The sequence below is a fragment of the Oreochromis aureus genome, linkage group 16 (assembly GCF_013358895.1).
Source record: "Oreochromis aureus strain Israel breed Guangdong linkage group 16, ZZ_aureus, whole genome shotgun sequence".
In the NCBI taxonomy this organism is placed as follows: Eukaryota; Metazoa; Chordata; class Actinopteri; order Cichliformes; family Cichlidae; genus Oreochromis; species Oreochromis aureus.
Genome location: NC_052957.1, coordinates 33,128,447 through 33,150,299, shown reverse-complemented (window position 1 = coordinate 33,150,299; position 21,853 = coordinate 33,128,447). Strand labels below are relative to the sequence as shown.

The 21,853-nt window shown below is 41.6% G+C and overlaps 1 protein-coding gene across 1 annotated transcript in view; it reads left to right on the top strand.

The window, feature by feature from the left end:
* kcnh3 (potassium voltage-gated channel, subfamily H (eag-related), member 3) overlaps positions 1–21,853 on the top strand; it is a 59,214-nt gene that overhangs the window by 20,255 nt on the left and 17,106 nt on the right. Inside the window, exons 5-9 of the mRNA XM_039599611.1 lie at positions 481–638; positions 1,202–1,403; positions 8,091–8,465; positions 13,143–13,342; positions 14,294–14,543. Of these exons, the coding sequence (XP_039455545.1) occupies positions 481–638; positions 1,202–1,403; positions 8,091–8,465; positions 13,143–13,342; positions 14,294–14,543 (1,185 nt within the window). The remainder of the gene's footprint in view (positions 1–480; positions 639–1,201; positions 1,404–8,090; positions 8,466–13,142; positions 13,343–14,293; positions 14,544–21,853) is intronic.

The following is a 21,853-nucleotide window of genomic DNA, read 5'->3' as shown; positions in this document are numbered from 1 at the left end:
GTGATGTTTTAAAAACTGTACTTTTAAAAACAAAACAACTAATAACAATGTGGTGTGTTAAAAACAAAATATCCCTGTAATGGAAACATCTCGAACTGTTTTAACAACACTTTTATTTCAAAAACATGAAAACTACCATAAAAAGTATCTTTACCCCAAGTCATTTACATTTTGGGGCTATAGAGCCACATTGATTCTGGACTACCTCTCAACTTCACTGTAAACTAAAAGTGAGTGTTGCTCACAATAAAAGGAAACAGAGCTTTTAATATCAGGTAGCAACAAGTGGTTGTTGCTGACATCCCAGCAAAGATACCCCTTTGAAAATAAAGTGAATACATTTTTTCTTAATACTGTGCTGTTATTTAAAGTAACCCATGCATGCTGTGTGTAATGACTCATTGAAAAGTAGCTGTGCGTTTACCATGCATCACTGTAATTTAAGTGACACTTGATTACTGCTGTTATTGTCCTCTGCAGACATAGTGCTGAACTTTCGAACTACATTTGTGAGCACGTCGGGTCAGGTCGTCTACGACGCCCGCTCCATCTGCGTTCACTACGTCACCACCTGGCTCTTTGTTGATCTCATTGCCGCCCTGCCCTTTGACCTGCTGTATGCTTTCAATGTCAGCGTGGTGAGTCTCCCCTGTGTCTTACTGTGTGTGTGTTTCTGTCTGTTGACATTTGTGTGTGACCACACCAACGGAACCGAGAATCAAACAGTGTGACAAATCAGCCCACATAATTTAAACCCCAATAGTAAAGTTAAATATTTGAATATTGACATATGTTCAGTTTCAATTCATTTTCAGCACTAACACGGTGAAGGAAGTGAGCCTTTTTTTAAAGGGAACATGAATGCATAATGTAACAAGCTCCCATGTGAATTCACCAGATCAACAACAAACATGTCTCACAAACAAAAAAAGATGAACTGACGGGTAATTACACACACACATATATATATGTACGTATATATATTTGTATATAGAGTTGAAAAATCTTTGATTCATGTGAGTGAATCCATTAAAGCTCCAACTTTTGACTAAAACTACCAACTGTTTGAATAAATGATGTGTATTAAATGCAGTATCCCACATTACTGAGTATCAAGCTTTTTTAACGATTCCTTTTTATTTAAGAAATACAGTGAATGAAATATTGTCAGAGCGCTGAGATTGCATGTATCTCTGTGCAGTACTTTGGCGTCCACCTGTTGAAGACAGTTCGCCTTCTTCGGTTACTGCGGCTGCTGCAGAAGCTGGAGCGCTACTCACAGTACAGCGCTGTGGTCTTGACTCTGCTGATGTCCATGTTCGCCCTGCTGGCCCACTGGATGGCGTGTGTCTGGTACTTCATAGGTCGAAGGGAGATTGAGAGCCAAGGATCATCAGATATAGGTTAGTTCGCCCTTTTTTCATCTCTAGATGTGTAGATTTACTCAATCAATGCCTTACTCAAGTTTAATTTTTGTGTTAGGTGTACGTTTCAGTGTTATATTATTTTGTACTTCTACTCTGTTAAATTTCATTGAACTTCCTGAGTTGTTTAACTAGTTATGTCACGAGTGTGAGTGTTGGGGTCATTATTTTAAAAGAAAACACAATGCACACACAGTACTTGTTACTTTTCTTAAAAAATAATAACACAGTATGTCACATAGTGACTAGTTAACAATATGAATCTAAGGGTAGAGTCCCACACACTGACACAGTCTTCTATCCTAATGGGGACCCACATGCAATTTTACTTTTAGTGTCGATGTATGAAGAACACAAAGCAAAGCAAAGGGACTTCACAGAGATTACCACGGTGATTGGACGCTAGAAACATGTGCAGTGCTGTACTGGTGCTCTTCCTGATTTCTTGTATTTTACCAGATTTCTCACAGTTACAGATCATCATACAAACTTTAATATTACACAAAGATAACACAAGTGCATACAAATTGCAGTTTTAAATTATGACTTATTAAGGAAGCAAAGTTATCCAAACCTACCTAGCCCTAAGTAGAAAAGTAATGACTCCTTAAACATAATAACTGATAACTGATTGTGCCACCCTTGGTAGCAAGAACTGTAAACGAGTGTTTGTCATAACAGTCATTAGTCTTTCACATTACTGCATTGTTTAAAGTCATCCACACTGGAGGATGAACTGCATGTTCAAGTCCAGAATTTGACTTGTTTCTTGACTGTGAAAATGAGTTCACTGTACTCAAATTGCATCCACAGTCACCAGATCTCAGTGGATGTGCAGCCAAGAAATCTGCAGTACCTGTGTGATGCTATCATGTGAACATGAACCAAACACTCAGAGGAATACCTCCAGGTCCTCATTGAGTCTATGCCATGAAGAGACAAGGAAGTTCTGAAGGCAAACGTGGTCCAACCCAGTACGAGCAATGTGTACTTAATAATTGTTCGATTAGTGTGCATTTGTTTACACATACCTTTGATGGTAAGTTGAGGGTGTGATGTTACAGCCATGTATTAAAAATAGAATATTAACAGAACACACTAAAAGGGAAGAAGGCTTCTGCAACAAGCCTTATATATATATTTTCTTTGAGCTTGCTTATCTCAAAGAAAATATATTCAGAAAAACAGAGATATGAAAAAGTAAACTGTATTGGTAATTGTAAAGAACTGTTCCTGCGTCTGTAGACGGTAAACTGGTTGTTAAACAGTGCTTTTCTACTGACGCACTGCATAATGTAGTAGCGGCTGTGGCTCAGGTGGTAGAGAAGGTCACCTACTAACTGGAAGGTTGGTGGTTTGATCCCAGTCTGCCAAATATCTTTGGGCAAGATACTAACCCCGTGTTGCTCTCTGATGCATCCATCACAGTATGAAGTAAATGTCAGAAACAGCATAGAAAAAAAGTGCTTGTGCGCATGTGTGTGAATGAGGCAAGTTGTATAAAGCGCTTTGTGTGCTCAGATAGAGTAGAACAGCGCTATATAAGAACCAGTCCATTTATCATTCACAAAAGCACCTGGCTGTTCCAGTCTGCAAATATCCTTGGGCAAGATACTAACCCAGAGTTGTTAGTGTTAGGCAGAAAGCTTTTAAATGTAGAAAAAAAGTGCCTAAATGAAAGGGTAACTGAGGCATGTTGTATGTTTTTGAGAAAAAAGCGCTATATAAGAAGCGGCCCGTTTTCCAGTCTCAGTGCTTTCTGTCTAACCTTTTCACTCTGATGAACACTGGAGCAGCCATGGGTCAAGCCACCAATAGAAAATGACCTGCTCTACCTCCTGAGCCACAGCCATCTCATGTCTTAAACCTTTACATAAACCTGGTTTTAACACCAACCATTGACAGTTGCCTTTGGTAAAGATCTGGTAGGCAGAGGCAGGCTAGCTGTTTCTGTACTAGGCTAACCAGACATGCAATCCTCTAATTTTACCGTTGTACAAGAAAGATAAAGTATATTTAGTCTTTATCTCAGTCAGGGAAGCTGCTTTTACGATAATATTCACTTGATGCCATGGTGTGAATCGGGCTGGAAAAATTCTCCCTGAAGCAAGTTAACAGCCCATTTCCTGTTTGTGGAGAGCTTTCAGGAACAGTACAAGTTTTTAACTGTCATTACGTGTTTCACACACATAATGACAATTGTGCTCTACTCAATTACACTGTAAGCAGTGTCCTCAGGAGATTATTCTAGGCTTCCCAAATGGAAATTTAAATAAGATCTTGTCTCATTGTTTATCCACTTTGCAGTAATGACAAAGAAAAATCTAAATTCATCCTCATTCAACTTTAACTATTTGAACACTCACCTAACTTGTCTTGCTCCAAAGACAGATCTGTGATAAAATACCTATCCTTTGTAAAGCAATAACAGTAATATTGTATTAGGAAGAAAGGCACAGAGGCAGTTATGCAGAAGAACGACTCTCGTGTGCCTTCGTTTTCAGCACGACCGATGCTTTTAATAAGACGCAGAAACTTGAATCCCGCAGGCGACGTGAAACCCCGGCTTGCAATCTGATAAACGTGTGAAGATGTACAGACAGACTGGCAGTTTCCAAGGGTAAGGGGATCAAACTGTAATTCTTCCAACTCTGACCGGGGGCAAAGACCGAGTTGTGCGTGTGTGTGTCTTTCATTGTGTTCTAAGCATCACACAGACACACACAAACAGACATTATGTATAAAGTGCTGCAAACTGGCAGGTTTTCGAGGCTGAGGACCTTGCTCTGGTTAGTATTGTCCTCATTTTCCCTTATTTGCAGTCTCATTTCTTCCTCCCTCCCTATCTTTCTCAGTGATTCTTACCAACCTACCTGCACTTATCTTTTCAGCATGAGGACAAACAGTAACATTGTGGTCAGTTCATGTCATCAGCCTCTCCACTGACTATTCAGACACACAGAGTCTGTCAGTCTGACCTTTATGTGACACCAACTGTGATTCACAATAGAGCACTGATATCAGTATGTACATACGCTGGACTACTCTGTCAGTCAGTTTGCTGGAATTTAGGAGATGTGCACTTTTTGTTTGCAAGTCTCTCAATAATTGAGGGACAGTTGAGCCATGGCTGTCCCTATAGCCTGAGGTCGAGCAGCATTCACCACACACACAAACAAAAGTTAGTTTACAGAAAACAAGGATGATGATATGGGTTGGCAGAGAGTATGCTATATGCTTTAGGCTACGTTCACACTGCAGGCGAAAGCGCATCAAATCCGATTTTTTCGCCCCTATGCGACCCGTATCCGATCTTGGTATGACAGTGTGAACGGCACAAATCCGATATTTTCAAATCCGATCTGGGTCACTTTCATATGTGGTACTGAATCCGATACGTATCCGATGTTTTAGAAAGCGACTGCTGTGTGAACGGTCAAGTCGCATTAAATCCGTCTTTTTACGCCACTGACACAAGACAGACGCCAATTATCAGCGCCGGAGAAGCGCCCGATGAAGACATCGCGAACGATTTCCTACCATCCGTGAAACTGTTGGGAAGACAACGTTGGAGAAATGTGAACATTTTATTTTTACTGTATTTTCTGCAGATTCTGACAGAAATCTGCAACTATCCTTTGAAGCACCGCTCCTCTAAAACAGCAAAAAGGATCATTATTAGGTCATCTACATTATTATGTAAATAACAAAATAACTTAAAGCAAAAATCTGGAAACATAAAGTCCGAAGTCTTTATATTAAGGGCAATCAGTCAAACAATATTGTTTGCTCTGGGTCTAAACAGAGCGAGTTGTGTGTGACATGTTCTTTTGCGCATGCGGGCCGCTTTGAGCGTTCACACTGGAGAGCGTTTGATGTCGCATTTTATGTGTAGTGTGAACAAGCAGACAAAAAATCGGATTTGATCAAAAATCGAATTGAGCATTAAGACCTGCAGTGTGAACGTAGCCTTAGAGAAGTCTATAGGTTTTAGAAGAAGTTTGTAATGCATTAATTTAGGTCCTTTGCCAACTATGGGAGCTAAATGTTGCACCCTTTCAGGATGTTGTACTAAATGTGCTAAAATTTCAATTAGGTACTTGCTGAGCTGTCACCAGCAGTTAGTTTCCATGATTCCCCCATTCTCATTCTGCTGTTCTGGTAATGAGGTCCCAGACCAGAACCACACCTACACTATAACATGCTGCATATGGAACCAAGAGTTTGGGCTAGCTGTGGCTCAGGAGGTTATCTACTAATCAGACGGTTCGTGGTTCAATCCCTGGCTGCTCCAAGTCTCCAGGCTAGATACTGAAGCCCAAGTCGCTCTCTGATGCACCATCAGAGTATGAATCTATGTGAGAGTTAGATAGAAAGCACCTGAATGAAGCATGTTTTATAAAGTGCTTTATATAAGAACCAGTCCATTTACCATAATGTATGATATTTTATACTGTTTATGGTCTCAACAGCATATCAACTTTTTTTAATAAAAACAACAATTAGCACATTTAACCACTAGAAAAATCACAATGTCTGTCCCGCTGTAACTCCTTTAATGACACACAGTGATAAGACAATGCATTTTAGTGTTAACTCGAGCAGATGTTGCTTGACATTGACCAAGGGCCACATGGTTATGGCCAGACTGGGCATCTCCAAGACATGGGGTCATCCAGGGTGAGCAGCTGCTAATAGTGGTTGCAGAAGGAAAACGTATGGAACAGCCCAAGGACGATGAGTGCTGTGCTGGAACTAATCTGTCCTTGCAGCTTAAAAGACTCAAGATTGAAAGGATGAAGTTCCCACCGAAAGGATCAAGTTCCCAGAGTGGAAAGGCAGCTTTTGACTGGGTAGGAGACAGAAGTTCAGGACCACAGACAGCTCACTAGTTCCGACAGCTCTGGTAGAAGGTGAGGGGAAATCAGGACCTTGGACAGCGGCTGATAAGCTATACTTGAACACTTTTGTTTCCACTCATATTTCTCATTCAGAATCTTGGCTGAAGAACAAACTAACACTTGTCCTTATATGCTTGTCAATTGGTTACAATAAACACAACAATACGGAAGTCAAAAGATGTCCACTACCTAGGCTTATGATAGTAATGGCTTCCATGATCCTTTCCATGTGGTAAAAACACTTATGCATGCAAAGCAATGCCTTAGCCAGGGCCACTCCCCCAGTTTGGCAGAGGTTAAGTTGTGCTAATGACAAAGTAATTAGGAAACTACTCAGGTGTTAAATCCTCTAATGTGGTTGTTTTAGCTGCCTCACTGAGACTCTGCTCACAGCTCAATTGTCACTTCTGCTTATTTATGCTGACAGGCTGGTCTCCCTGCCTGACAACCAACACACACACACACACACACACACACACACACAGAAGGTCAAAGCTTCTTTTCGTGATTTCGTGTGATGCCAGAGATCAATGAATAGATGCATCCATGTTGTATTATTTATATTCCCTGTCTTACTGTATTTCTTTCTTTCGATTCTGCTGTCAGCAGCTCAGCTGGGTTTCACCGGTCCACTCATTCACTTGTAAATGCTTTTTTTTTCCCAATAATTTATCCTTCACTTCCTTTCTCCTTTCCCTTTCATTCATTTATCGATTTCCTACTTCCTTTTAATTCCTTTTGGCCTTTAAAGCCGAGTCGCTTTTCAGCCATTTGGAAAATAAACTCAAACTTTCACTCTGATTCAGATAAAACAGAGAAATCCGGTCATGGGGTGTTGTTTTTGTTTAAAGTTACACGTCACTGCACTGGGGGGTCATGGTTTAATTTAATTTATATGTGTTTGGACAAACACTTGCAGGTAACTATATATATGTGTAAATATATATATATAACTTTTTGTCAAAGATTTTGTCAGCGTTCTCAGAGTAGAAGGACAACTTTTGATTTGGTTCAGTCACTTCAGTCCGCTCTGGTTGAAGGTGAGGGGAAATCAGGACCTTGGACAGCGGCTGATAAGCTACACTTGAACACTTTTGCTTCCACCAGAAAGGCTCCACTCATATTTCTCACACAATAAGTCATAAGTTGTCATCTGTCTAGGCTTGTGTAAGTAATAGTCTGCTCATTTTCTTATACACTAATGAGTCTAATAGGGGATATGTATATAAATCCGTGGTGTGTGAACTATGTCTGTGTCCAACCCAGACATTTTACTATGTCGTTAAAAATATCTCTTTTGGCAGCAATTAACACTTCTCACAAAAGTTGGGACAGGGACAACAAATGGCTGAAAAAGTTAAAAAAAAAACAAAAAAAAAACATCTGAAGGACCATTTTGCAATTAAATAGGTTAACTGGCAACATGTTTGTAATATGGGTACCAAAAGGCTAGAAATGCAGAGCTTCTTTGTTGCAGAGCTTGCAACAAAGTGCTTTTACAAATTGTAGAACAACTTCAGAATAATTTTTCTCAACATAAAAAGTCATTGTAGTTTATGTATGCTCAGGAAAAGTAGAAGGTGGATCGTACGGGATGTACAGTACAGTGGTGCAGTACATCCCTAGAACAACGTCTAGTTTTGTACTTTTAAAGTGTAACAGAATGATTTCAGTTATCCTAGGTGATAAAGATATCAGCTGAGTGCAGCTGAGCTGAATAAAAAGATTTTCATAATTCATTGTATTCTCTCACTCTTTGTCTCAGGTTGGCTCCATGAGCTGGCCAAACGTCTGGGTACCCCGTATTTCCCCGCTGTCCTGACAACGCTGTTCCCCACCACGGTCAGCAGCATTCCAGCCAACAGCAGTCAGTGGAACGTGTCTGGGTCAGAGGTCGCAGGGCAAGGAACCTGGAATTCTAGCCAGTATTACGGGAATGTTTCAGGAAGCGAGGCTGCATCTGGGACAACTGGTGGGAGTGGGAGTTTGAGCGTGCTGGACGGCGGTCCATCAATGCGCAGCAGCTATGTGACCTCCCTCTACTTTGCTCTGAGCAGTCTGACCAGTGTGGGGTTTGGAAATGTATCAGCCAACACCGACTCAGAGAAGATCTTCTCCATCTGTACCATGCTCATCGGAGGTAAGGAATGTGTGCACGCATCTTAGTGCTTCCTCTCAGAGTTTGAAGCTCTTATTCTCCTCTCGGTCTGAAGTACTCGTTCAGCTCTTTTTCAGGTGTGGGTGAGTCATAAACAAACATCTGCACACATTTTGCTCCATCCCTGGTTTCAAAAGTGTTTCTCTTTTTTTTTTTTAGTAAAACATAATAGATGATCAAACTTGTATGCAAATCCTCTCACTCACTGTCTCATTACTCTCATTTTCCCGATTGAAAGGTTTCATTACTTGCTTGGCCATGAAATCCTTTTGTTGTCCTCAAGATGCTCCACAACTACTGAGCAGATTTAAATGAAAATTGATTCAAAGAAACAAGTGATGGTGTGTAAAAACACTTGCTAAATTTATGATTTATGAGGATTTTTTCGCATTTTCGTCATGAACTATAACAATGACTGTCTCTTACTCTTTGTCTGTTGATGTGTAGCTGCTGATTAAAATGAAATTATTTTAGATTAACAAACACACAACCTTGATTTCTTGTTGCTGTAATTGTGCGTCGTTCAAGCTTTAACAAAATACTGATGATTAGTCGCAGCCTGTAGATTATGACCTTGTGTTGGCAAAGATCCAAAGGAGCTTCACTCAGTACTCAGTACATAAACTGTAACTGTAACTGTAGCTGCTGCTGTTTTGAAGCCACGAGTTTTGACATTTTAGCTTGTTTTTATTTTTATTTTTGTTTTCATTTTCTCTTTTTTCTCTAGGATTTAAATCGCCATCTAGCGCTGTCATTAGCTGCTAGCTGTGTTACAAAGGAATATTTGCAATTCACTATATTTAAAACTATGTCAATGTAGCTAGCTAAAAGTATGTTTTCTGGCTTGGTTTACTCCATAAGTCAAACAACACCAAATAATCCATATCCTTCATAAACCAAAAAAGAAAAAGAATTCAAAATACACTAGTTTGAAAATCACTGGAATATCAAAAATCCCCCACTTGTAGGGATGGGTATCGTTTAGGTTTTATCCGATACCGGTGCCAAACTGGTACTTTTGAAATGGTGCCGGTGCTTAAATGGTGCTCGAACCGGTGCTTAAAAAATTGAGAACACATTTGTCCAAAAACCTCTTATGTTTTTAGAAAAAGTTGGTGGTGGTCAGAGGGCCCGGTGGCGCCAGTGTCCAGCAGCCTCGCCTCTGTCAGTGCGCCCCAGGGCAGCTGTGGCTACAATGTAGCTTGCCATTACCAGTGTGTGAATGTGTGGATGACTGGTTGTGTAAAGCGCTTTGGGGTCCATAGGGACTAAGTAAAGCGCTATACAGATACAGGCCATTTACCATTTACCATTTATGTTTTTATTTTTAGCAGTCTCTTTTTTTCTGCAAAATGATAACCAACTTAGCCTTTTCTGTTGATACAACATACCTCCTTTGGTTGGAGCCGTGCTTAAACAATGGAGAACACAAACTTTGTACTAAAACCTCTCATGTTTAGCTGTTTTTTTTTTTGTAAAATGATAACAATGTTAGTCTTTTCTGCAGCTATAGGGCATATATGGTATCACTCTATCAAACAAGAAGACAGCCGCATGTAACTACGACGGTGTTTGCTAGTTCACCTTACATGCATTAATGTAATAATGTGGTTAGCCTACTCAACGTAAATTACACACGAACAACATGAAGCTACTCACGCAGAGGAGAACGGCTGCTGCTGCCATCATCATCCTCATCATTTCTGCTACGCTGGCAGGGCTAGGGGCCAGGACTCTCCTCTCTTTTTGGGGATGTTGCTAACTCCGGGTCCGATAACAGGCACCACACCCGCAGTAGATGTGCACGGTGTGAGGTCTCGCAGCAAGCTATCAAACACGGCGCATTTCTCGGCTTTAAAAGAAACCCGCTATGCTTCACCAGGTGTTTCATCAGATTTGAGGTGTTACCTCCTTTGACAGTATCACAGTATCAGCTTAAAGCACTTGTTGCAGGCTGCTGAGTTTGCATCTTTTGCTGTGAAGTACAGCCAGACTTTTGATCGCTTCGCCTTGGGCATTTTTAATCTGTAGCTCTGCTCTAAAAGAACGTACGTACCTGGCCCCGCCTACTATCCTTGGAAAGGTAAAATGATTGGCCAGAATCCAAAGTGTATGACATCTCAAGAAAAAATAAGCACCGAAATAGCACAGAAATGTACGCTGCTTTTCGGTCTGGTTACTACCGTTTATGTCAGAACCGGATACCGGTACCCATCCCTACCCACTGACTCTAGTGGCCATCATAGGAACTGCTGTTTTTGGCACTTCTGGAGCCTGCTGGCTGATGATGCATTTATTCATGTTTAACCTTTGACAACTATTCCAAGATCTTTACATATTACAAAGTACAGGTTCCAGATTACTTCTAAACTCTTTTATTCACAAAATACTTTTAAATATAATCTTAAATTTACTCCTCTCTGTTATTATGTTGTTGCGTTTTGTTACTGCAGTTACTGTTTTTCTGATGACCTTTTACCATTTTTGTGCCTTTCTTATTCTTGATTCCATTTTTGTTTGAGCATGTTGAACAGTTGTACATGGGCTCAATAGTGGATCTATTCTAGCTTAATCACAGATGAAAGATGTGTTCGACTCACAGTGTGCTGCTTGTTTGAACTCTGTGTTCTTATGCGTGTCCTCTTGGGCCGCAATGAAGAGAACTGAATGTTCACAAAGAGAGCAATAAATGAAGAATCGAGAAAGAAATGGAGTCACTGGAAAGGTTATCACGAGAGAAATGCAGCAATTTATGGGCAGAGGATACAATAATGTGTGGAGATGTCTCAGACACACACACACACATTTCTTTTTTAGTGGGTTAAACCTTGACATTAACCATAACTACTCACATGCCGTTGTGCAAGTAAATACTGAAAGACACATACAGACACACACACTCAGCTAATAGGTGTGGAAACACATTCTGCAGACAACTGATAGAATCTGTGTCCAACAGTCGTCCTCCAAGAAAGAAAAATGAAATCTATATTTCCGAGTCAAGTGAAAACAACACTGTAACTTTAACAAGGGCTGATTTAAGTGTACATGTGTACTCTGAACCAATGATGTCTGCATGTATCTCTTAGATGGCAGGAGAACGCTTCATGTAAGCTTTACAGTTTGGGGTCACTGCCCTGAGTAACTCGGAGATCGCTGTTGCCTTCATCTTCGTCTTCTTTAGTTCCTCTCAGCCCTTGGTATTTCTCAAGCTTCTGGTCTTCCTTGTTCCTGATGTTGTTATCACTTGTTATAGCCACATCTATCACTACAGCCCTCGTCCACCATTATAATTGTCCTGTTGGTTAGCATCACCAGTTTCTCCGTCTGTATCTGGAAGTCCCACAGCATTTTAGCTTGGTTATTCTCGACCACCCTAGAGGGCATATTCCATTTTGACCTCTGGACTTCCAGGCCGTACTCAGCTCACATGTTCCTGTATATTATGCCAGCCACTTGGTTGTAGCATGTATTCCCTGCCTGCTAGCATCCTGTACCCTGTTATGTGCTGGATTTTCTCAGGGGCATCTTTGCAAAGCTGCACCTTGGGTCTTGCCGGGTGTGATTGAGCCCTGCCTCTGTGAATCGTGTTCTTAGAGGTTGCTGCTGTGCTCTCCCATGATTGGTGCCTCTGTGCTGTCTTACAGTCAAGCTTTGTCCAGCCCCTGGTACGGTTTCTGGATGTCAGCAACTACTTCTATCTACCCTACCAAGTGGAAGAGAATGGATGATGGATGTTTGTTTGTATGTTTCGTGGGATTTGTGTATAGTTGGTCTCCTGTATAAATAACTTTTTTGGGGGGGGAGTGTATGTTTTATGTGTGTGTTGCACTGATTCTTAATAATGCTGCATCCACAGTGATATGTATATATTTCATTATTAAAGGAGATTGCTGTTAGATTGAATGTAACAGCAGTGAGGGTAGACCACAGCTTCATTAATCTCTGGAAATGTTTTCCTTAAACATAGTTTAATGTTCTCTCGTGGTAAGCTGCTGCACACAGATACTATGAGCTATAACTTAGAGATAATTCAGCCTTTTAAAAACCGCGTTTCTTTATAAAATGAAGCCATTAGTCTGGCTGTCAGTGGACCGTGTAAGTGTCCCCGTGGCCTGACTGCTGTTTCAGCAGCTTTTCAAACTGCTTTTAGGAAGAGAAACTGCTGTGTGGTTCCCTCAGGAAAAGTGCATTATGGAACGATTCCAGTCTTTGGGGATGGCTGCTGGTTAGCTGTGCTCACATTAAGACCAAACCTGTGTGTGTGGCACTGTTGAACAAATATGCTCACACTGGGGTCGGAGCTGTTTTGGGGTTTGTTTGGAATAATAATTTAGTTGTTGTTGATTAGAAATAAAAGGTTTAAAGAACAGTGGGATTATTTTTCAGCAGTGTGTTACCGACATTCTGTGAAAACCGTAATCTACTTGAGGCAGTGCTTCACAGTGGTTTTAGAGCAGCTAAGTCCTTTTAAGCCGTGTGCTTTTTAACTTCTCAGGGCTTATAAAGACGTCCCATGAAGCTTCCTGCTGCGCAGAAGTATTATGGGACTTTCCTGAGGTCTCTTCTAGAAAGAAGCCAATCGAGCCGCAGTAATTAATTCTGTATCAAACTAGAAGCGCACAGAGAACAATAAAGACACCTTTCCTCTGTGTCCAGCACTGATGCATGCAGTTGTGTTTGGCAACGTGACGGCCATCATCCAGAGGATGTACTCGCGCCGCTCGCTTTACCACACCCGCACCAAGGACCTGAAGGACTTCATCAGAGTCCATCGGTTGCCCAAGGCTTTGGAGCAGCGCATGCTGGAGTGTTTCCAAACTATGTGGTCGGTCAACAACGGGATCGACGTTAGTGAGGTGAGAAGAGTGTGTGCATAAGTGATTTAAAACTGCTGTTTATGTTGCACTGCTTACACAGAGTTTATAGTCCTGTTCTCCAGAGTGAAAGCTCAAAGATGCTCTCCACTAAACAGCTTCACTGTTCAGAGGAACCAGAGTTCAGCATTGGACGTCTGGTTGTCTGCATGAAGTTTTATCTACAGCCTGAGTTGAGAACAGGGTCCAATGTACAGCTTGAGATGAAAGCCTGCTCTGAGAATACAATGAGCTCAATCATTTCTTGCACACAAACAGTTTTTTGTGCTTTAGCCTTGTATTCTCCACCAGAGTGGATTTTAAACCAAACTGATTGAAGTGCAGACGTTCAGCTTGAAATGAACACGTGTTACATAAACTTTAGCGAGAATTGTTTAAGAATTACAACCATTTTTATACATTGTCCCTGAGAAGTTTGCCAGCTCACCTCCCAGTTCTCACACCTAAGCGACACTTTAACATGTCGGTGGTAAAGCTGTGAGCTACAGAAACAGAATAGCATAGAGGTCACCAGTGCTTTTAGAAAAAGGTGTCAAATCTGGAACTTTTTTCTGACTCTAACTTTAAGATTTTCGCAATTATAAATAAATCAGGTTTATTGGAATGATCTATTTATACGTTGCAGCTTGAAAAGATTTGCCCGAGGCAAGTAAATATGCTAAAATGAAGGGCCTGATAAACCGCGAGCAACCCTGAGGAGTGTAAAAAAAAGAGTAGTCCTGGATTATTTCAGCATGTCTTACAAGCTTCTCTGATCTTGCGTCTGATTTGAGATGCCCACTGACTACTTTAAACTCTCTGTGGGGTTATCACATTTTCACATTTGGAGAGGCTCTTTAAACCTGTGGGAAAGGGTTGTTTTTTGTATAAAACTATATGGAAGCCTGTTTTAAAGTAAAGACCAGCTGTTTAGTGTGAACTTTCACTTCACAGCTTCTGAAGGACTTCCCAGATGAGCTGAGGGCTGATATCGCCATGCACCTGAACAAGGAGCTGCTCCAGCTGCCTCTGTTTGAGTCAGCCAGCAGGGGCTGCCTGCGTTCCCTCTCCCTCATCATCAAGACTTCCTTCTGCGCTCCAGGGGAGTTCCTCATCCGGCAGGGAGACGCCTTGCAGGCTATCTATTTCGTCTGCTCAGGTTCCATGGAGGTCCTGAAAGACAACACTGTGCTGGCTATCCTAGGTAAGTAAGAGAAACAGTAAAGTTCTCTTAAGCAGAGAACACGATGTCCTGTCAGTGTGTTCAAGGATAACAACATTTCTCAGTCAAGTTGCCAAACTACAAAAAAAAGATCACACGGTTACTTAATTAAACTAAAATGCAATTAGGATCTCTGTTGTTTGAAGGAAGGACACAGAACTGAGTGAGAACTACACGGGACGCCCTCGGCTCTGACAGACGATTATCTTTGAAACTGAGATTTGGAGGATGTGAGATGATCTCCGGGACACTGTGCTGAATATTGAACGAAGGGGGAGAACGGTTCATTTGAGAATATGTCGGCTGAATGTTTGCCTGTGTTAATATTAACTGCTGCTAACGAAGTATGGACTTCAGAGGGGGAAAGAGAGATCATCTCTCAGTTCAGTGATTACAGTTAAAATAATTTCACAGTGCTGGCTCAGACCTGCAGAGCAACATGGTCTGGAGTTTCTAATGGAAATTAAGATTGATGATGGCGAAAAAAGAGAAGGAAGGCAGGACATAAAACAGGTGTGTGTGTGTGTGTGTGTGTGTGTGTGTGTGTGTGTGTGTGTGTGTGTGTGTGTGTGTGTGTGTGTGTGTGTGTGTGTGTGTGTGTGTGTGTGTGTGTGTGTGTGTGTGTGTGTGTAATGTTCAAACAAAGGGGAAGACGAGGCTGAAGGCGAGCTGATAAAGAGCAGCTGTTTATGCTCTGCTGCTTTAAATAGTCGTTACCAAGCTTGATACAAGCCGGGAGAGTAATGATTTCCCACAGTGTTGATCCTGTGAGCTCGACAGAATAATCTTCTATTTACTGTGAGCAGAGATGAAACAGGTCTACTGTATGCACCTATAACCAAACTAATGAATGAATGAATTAATGAATGAATGAGAGTTTTTGTTGGCTGCTTAGCACTTCTGTTTTAATCTTTGTGCTGTCAGTTAATGAATCACAGAATCACATGAGGCTGGAGAGCTTTATTCCTTAGATGGCAAAATGTAGGAAAAACCTCTGCAGTGAAGGAATCTTGAGGTTCTGTAATGCAATGGAGGGAATTTTGCTGGCAAGAGAGGGAAGCTACAGTTTTTAATAGTTGGTCCAACTGTTTCACACATTTATGAATCCATTTCCTATGCAGCACACATATGCACAACATATATGATTATGGTTCTGAAACAACGACACCAGGCCAGTTTTTGTAGGCACCATAGTGAAAGTCAGTGAGGCCTACCTCGGCCAATGAGTTTGTTCTTTTTGTTACACTGCACTGCCAAAAGTATTCACTTGTCTACCTTCACACACATATGAACTTTAATGGCATCCTATTTTTATTCCATAGGGTTTAATGTACCATATTTTTTGGACCATAAGGCGCATTAAACAAAACAGTCAGATAAGTCAAACTTTACTCAACTCATTCTTCTTGCTTCCTCCACTTCCTCATCTTTTCTCACTGTTGCTCTGCACAGAATCTCTGTGCTGCATCACTGATATGTCACTGAAACACAGACCCGCTCACACACATGTGGCTCCAACCCGGTCATGTTGAATCCAGAGGTGCATGACAACACCAAAGCACACGCCAGCAGCTGTGTTTCACTCTTGTCACACACCATAGTTCACACAGGTGAGAGCAGTGACCACAAAGTGGCGGTGAGGCATAAACAGAGAGGCACACATAGAGTATGCATAATAATGTTGGCTGATGTCTATAACAGGTATAGTCTGTGGCCTATGATAGTGAACATTGTTGAGGTCATTACTCAAAAAGAAAATAGTTCAGTTACTGGGTAACATAGCATAAGATGAATTTTCCGGCTAGAATCCCACACGCTGACACAAATCACCGTACCAGTGGGGACAGTTTGAGTGTTTAATATGAACAGCAAAGGTGGAAACCAGCCCAAAGAGCAGTCTGAAAAAGGTACAGGTACAGGCTCAAATGCACACTACAGTTCTACAAGCCACACGGCTCATCAGATGCTTTGGTTACCTGCTGAAAATGAAGCTTTTGGCTCCTTGACCGTGGGCAGCATGCACTCAGGATATGGGGGTCCACACTGCTAGCCTTGTGTTGGCCTTCCATCTTTGCACATACTTGGAAGAGCTGATGTCAGCAGTGGATAGCTGTCCCCAGCTTGGGTGCCGATTTCCGCTTCACGTCCGTGTCTTTTTGTGCAATAAGAATAAAATGAATGATCGTGTCCCCACTCTCCTGAACTTGCAGACCTGCACATGACTTGAAGACAAGTGTCTGATTTAATCGCTTTTGGTTACTGAATTCAGTACAGTAATGTGTTACTTGAGCGAGTGGGGATTGCAGTTTTTGTCATGATTGTTCTTCAGCCATGGAGGTTGCTGTCTGAGAGAAGCGGGTTTTCACAAGACACACAGCTCTTTTGGAAAACATGTTTCTTTCAGCCAGTTTACATGATCAACATAAGTACTTATGAGACTCCAAAATGTTTAGTAGTGATTAAATCGTTGGCAGAGCTTGAACTTTAAACAGCTTGTTTGAACAAGAGGATGAACTGAGGAGCTGCTCAGAGATGGAAATAAAGACTAATAGGTCCCTTTTAATTTGAAACTTATACACATCTTGACACTAGCTCAGCACTGCTGGCATGTTCAGTAGAGTGACTGGAGCTTCTTCTCACACACTTGAGTTATTAACTTCCCACAACAGGGGAGCAGAGACATTTTCCTTGCAGGCTAGTAACACCTCCACCTCAGAGTTTAACTTTTCACAGGCGCCTGAAAAGCAAAGACCCTTCAGAATCTCACCGTGATTCGTTTATGGCCCCACGATTTATGTTCGAGAGCGCAACTATCAAGGTTCTTACACATCACAGAAATCTTACAAACATTTGAAACATTAAAAAAATGATTTGAAGAAGCATGGAAAGTAATAAGCTGTCTTGAAATAGGTATGAAGGTGCATCAAAGTTGATTAATGTTGCTGTATGAGCTGTCATGGGTGTTAGTAGCTTTCAAAATATTTTTTGTCAGATGTCTTCACTGACAGCCAAAAGCTGTAATTAGAGCGTGGTGCAGGGTGAATACTGTGGGTGTCTTGGAGCTAATTTTTTCTTACTAGCCACATGCCAGTAAGAAAACATAAGTATGAGCTTGGTATACAGTATTACCTCAGACTCTTCCAAATGAGAAATGTGGTTCGGAAATGTTCTTCAGTCCTGCCGCTTGCTGTTGCGACCGGTTCTGGGTGTGCTGTGTAGGAAGGCACAAACTCTTTGCCAACAAAGTTGTGACTCTGTGGAAATTGTGAGACAGAATGCAGCAATTGGCAAATGTTTTAAACCCTATTTGTAACTGAGAGCGTGCAGAGAAAACACAACAAATGTTTTTTGGGTTTTTTTGCTGCCAAAACAGTCCTGACCTATTGAGACATGGACTCTACCAGACACCTGAAGGTGTGCTGTTTTATCTGACTGATGGTAGCGACAGGTCCTTTAAGTCCTGTAAGCTGTGAGGGCCCTCATGGATCGTTCGTCCGACACATCCCACAGATGCTCGATTGGAGTGAGATCTGAGGAATTTGGAGGCCATGTCAGCACCTCAAACTCATAGTTATGCTCCTCCTCATTCCTGAACCATCCTGCTACTTTGTTGCATCCTGCTGAAAGAGGCCACGGCCATCAGTACCGTTTCTATGAAATGATGTACAGCAGTGATCCCCAACCTTTTTTGCACCACGGACCAGTTTAATGTCAGACATTATTTTCACGGACCGGCCTTTAAGTTGTCGCTGATAAATACAACAAAATAAAATGATATGACCGAGACAAAAACTGTGGTATTTTGTAAATATAATAATAAACATGAATTCACTGTGTAACTGTGTAACTTTATTAGCAGCGTCCTCCTGAAACGCACCAACAACACTGAGAGTAACATCCTCCTCTCTGCTTCTTAATGCTCTCTGGTCGCTATGGTAACGTGTAAATATTTCTTTCAAAATAAAACACTCCTTCAACACAGGAAAAGACCCAGGGAAACCGAGTTAACGATAAAAACCCTGAAAACCATAAATTTCACACCCGAGCCTCAACTCTCGCGGCCCGGTACCAAACGACTCACGGACCGGTACCAGGCCGTGGCCCGGGGGTTGGGGACTGCTGGTGTACATGGTCTGCAACAATGGTTAGGTATGTGTCCAAGTAGCATCCACATGGATGGCAGGATGTCCATCAATGAGTCTTAGTCACCCATGACCTCGTCACTTGTTCACAATTGTTCCTTATTTGGACCACTTGTGGTAGATGCTGACCACTGCAGACCTCGAACACCCAATAAGAGCTTTTGGAGATGCTCTGACCCAGTCCTCTAATCACCCTTGTCAAACACACTTAAATCCTTACACTTGCCCATTTTTCCTGCTTCTAACACATCAACTTTGAGGACAAAATGCTAACTTCCTCCCTAATATGTCCCAGCCACTAACAGGTGCCATGATGAAGAGGTAATCAGTGTTCTTGACTTTATCTGTCAGTGTTCATAATTTTCTGCCTGATCAGTGTGCATTTTGTACTTGATGGCAGCGATACGTTTCAGAAATGTTAGGACAGGAGCATACGCTATAATGGATCGTCGCTTCTGTTGGTGGCATGTTTGGACTCCATGCAGGTTTAGCACCCATAAGTTATGCCTTTCCTGTGAAAGGGGAGCCCAGTCTTCCTCCTGTCGCCAAGTGTTGCTCATAGGGGGTCGTGTTGTTTCTCTCTGATTTTGTAGTTTCCTAGCTGAGAACTTAAAGAGCCTTGAGGAGAAGTGGCACTGTGTAAGCAAAACTCAAGTGTATTGAATGCTGTATTGATATGTATAGAATGTAGTTTGAAATAAGCAAGACCTTCCCTCAAAAAACATGCTCTCAAAAGCAGAATATGTTACTTTAAAACCTGAATATGCAGCAATTCTGTGCAGAGAGGGGGGCGGGGAAAGTCTGGACAAAGGATGTTGAAGATGGAGCTGCCAGACAGAAGGAAAGGAGGAAAACCACAGAGAAGATTCATGGATGTAGTGATGGAGGATGCCAGGGGTAGGGGGAGACAGAAGCAGATGATCCGCTGTTGCAACTACTAAATGGAGCAGCAAAAGAAGGAAAAATGCATCAAGTTTTAACATTAATGGTGCCTGTAGATGTACATGCTGTTTGAGTGAAGCCACAACAGGTGCTGGCTTTTTATGCTAAAAATGATTTAGGTTGGAGAGTCCAGTGCCCATGATTTTTCCAGTTGAATTTCAGATTGAGACTAGTCAGCCCACAGAGCGGTTTGGTCCTCACCTCAGTTCACTCTCCACATGTCTGAATGTAGCGCCCAGCACCAGAAGTAATTGTAAAGGATGTAACTGCAAACAAAAAAGCCGAGAAACAAAATCACACATAAGAAAACACAAAGATGTAACCTTTCTAATACTGTTTGTGTTTGTGCATGTGCGCACACACGCTGGTGCGCACATGCAGTGTGAGTGCATGTTAGTCTCTGGGGATGTGAAGGCAGAAGCCTAATATTAAACAAGGCTGAATTTGCAGACAGAGTGTGGGTGGAAACCCAGAGTCATGCTCTGCAAGGCCACCTTTACCACAGACATGAATATCACAACCACCAGCGTACCATTACATCCTATGTTTCTGCCTTAACACAATTCACACTTCATTTATTCTTTCATGTTCTTTCATTAGGAGAGCACTGGGATTCCTTTATTCGTTCTTTTTTACTTTAATCTATTAAGTTTTTCTGGTCTGTGTGACGTGAAAGCTGCACTGGCAGACTGTTAGTTCATGTCAGTTTAGCAGCTTACACACGTGCAATGAGGATGGAAGATCAGACTGATAGGTATGGTCATGAGTTTCATTAGTGTCCCTTGCAGTGGCAGCCATTCATACATTTATTTGAACCAGTTTTTATTTTGTGGGGGGGCAATGCACTTGTCTAGAAAGCAAACTTAGGAACACAGTTATAGGCATCTATTACATTCAAAAGCATTTTAAATGGACTGGTTCTTGTATAGTGCTTTTCTACTTCACACTTTATACAGTGTGTTTCATTCACTCTGTTGCTTTTCGTGGGTGGCTGCAGCTCAATCTGAAGGTTGGTAGTTTGATCCCTGGATCTCCCAGTATCTCTGATGCATCCACTGGAGTATGAATGTGTGAATCTTAGTTAGTAACATTAACATTAGTATGCTTCTTCTAAGCATAGAAGAAAGTGAATGTGGGATGTTGTATAAAGTGCTTTGAGTGCTCAGGGAGAGTAGAAGCTCTATAAGTGTTTTCTATCAACCATTAACACTCTGTTGCATGCAGACAGGACAAGCTCCTGTGAGGTGTGTTTATGGGAACAGCAAAGACAGTAGATGGAGAGATAGGGGGGATTGCATTTATTTAATGGCAAGGATAGATGCACATGTTGCAAGTCAGTTTATCAAAAGGTCAAGTTGTATGAATTAATGGTGTTCTCTGTGTGTTCTCTTTGTGTCGATGTGAGGGGAAACGAAGTGGATTTATCCTCAAATGCTGATGGACACTAAAACAGATTAATCTCAAACCCATGGCCGGTCTCACATCACCGAGTGTCAAAGTGCAACTGCACAGGATAAATTAGAGTCACAGCCACAGACAATTATCAGCCTCATTTTGTTCTGCAGTATGAGGCTGAAAATCCTGAATCAAGAACCCACACACCAATTAGCAATAATAGTGTTTGAAGACAGTGCCATACAACTTTATCAGAGCAAAAACATTTTATCCCTAAACAGGTCGTCGCCGGGAAATAACATGATTTAAAGACTAACTTCAGTTGAGAGCTGCAACCCACGATATGCCTGTTCTGCACAGCCATATTTTTACCAGACTAAAGAATCCACACATTCAGTAAGCCTATCCTCATACGTGGCTTCATCTGAAATAAATTGAGCTGCACACAATCAAGATGTTTTTATGAGTTTTATGTACATTTTCAAAGGGGTCAAACAACAGTTCAGACAACATCACAGTAGTCTGCATGCTTTTAGCTGTCATGAATCGCTGTGTGGCAGGCAGATTGGACCCAAAATGCAGGACTCACTACACACATGGATGAACTCAAAATGCAGCTTTATCTGCTGACACAAGGATATGGTACAAAACTAAACACACAGGGAAAACACACACAGCAATGAGGGCTACCAAAGTAAAACAGGAAGTACACTGAACTTTACAGACACACGAACAGAAACTATGACCCCGACATGACAACAGAGGGGCTCAAAAGTACAAACAGAAATCAAAACACAGAAAACTCAAAATAGT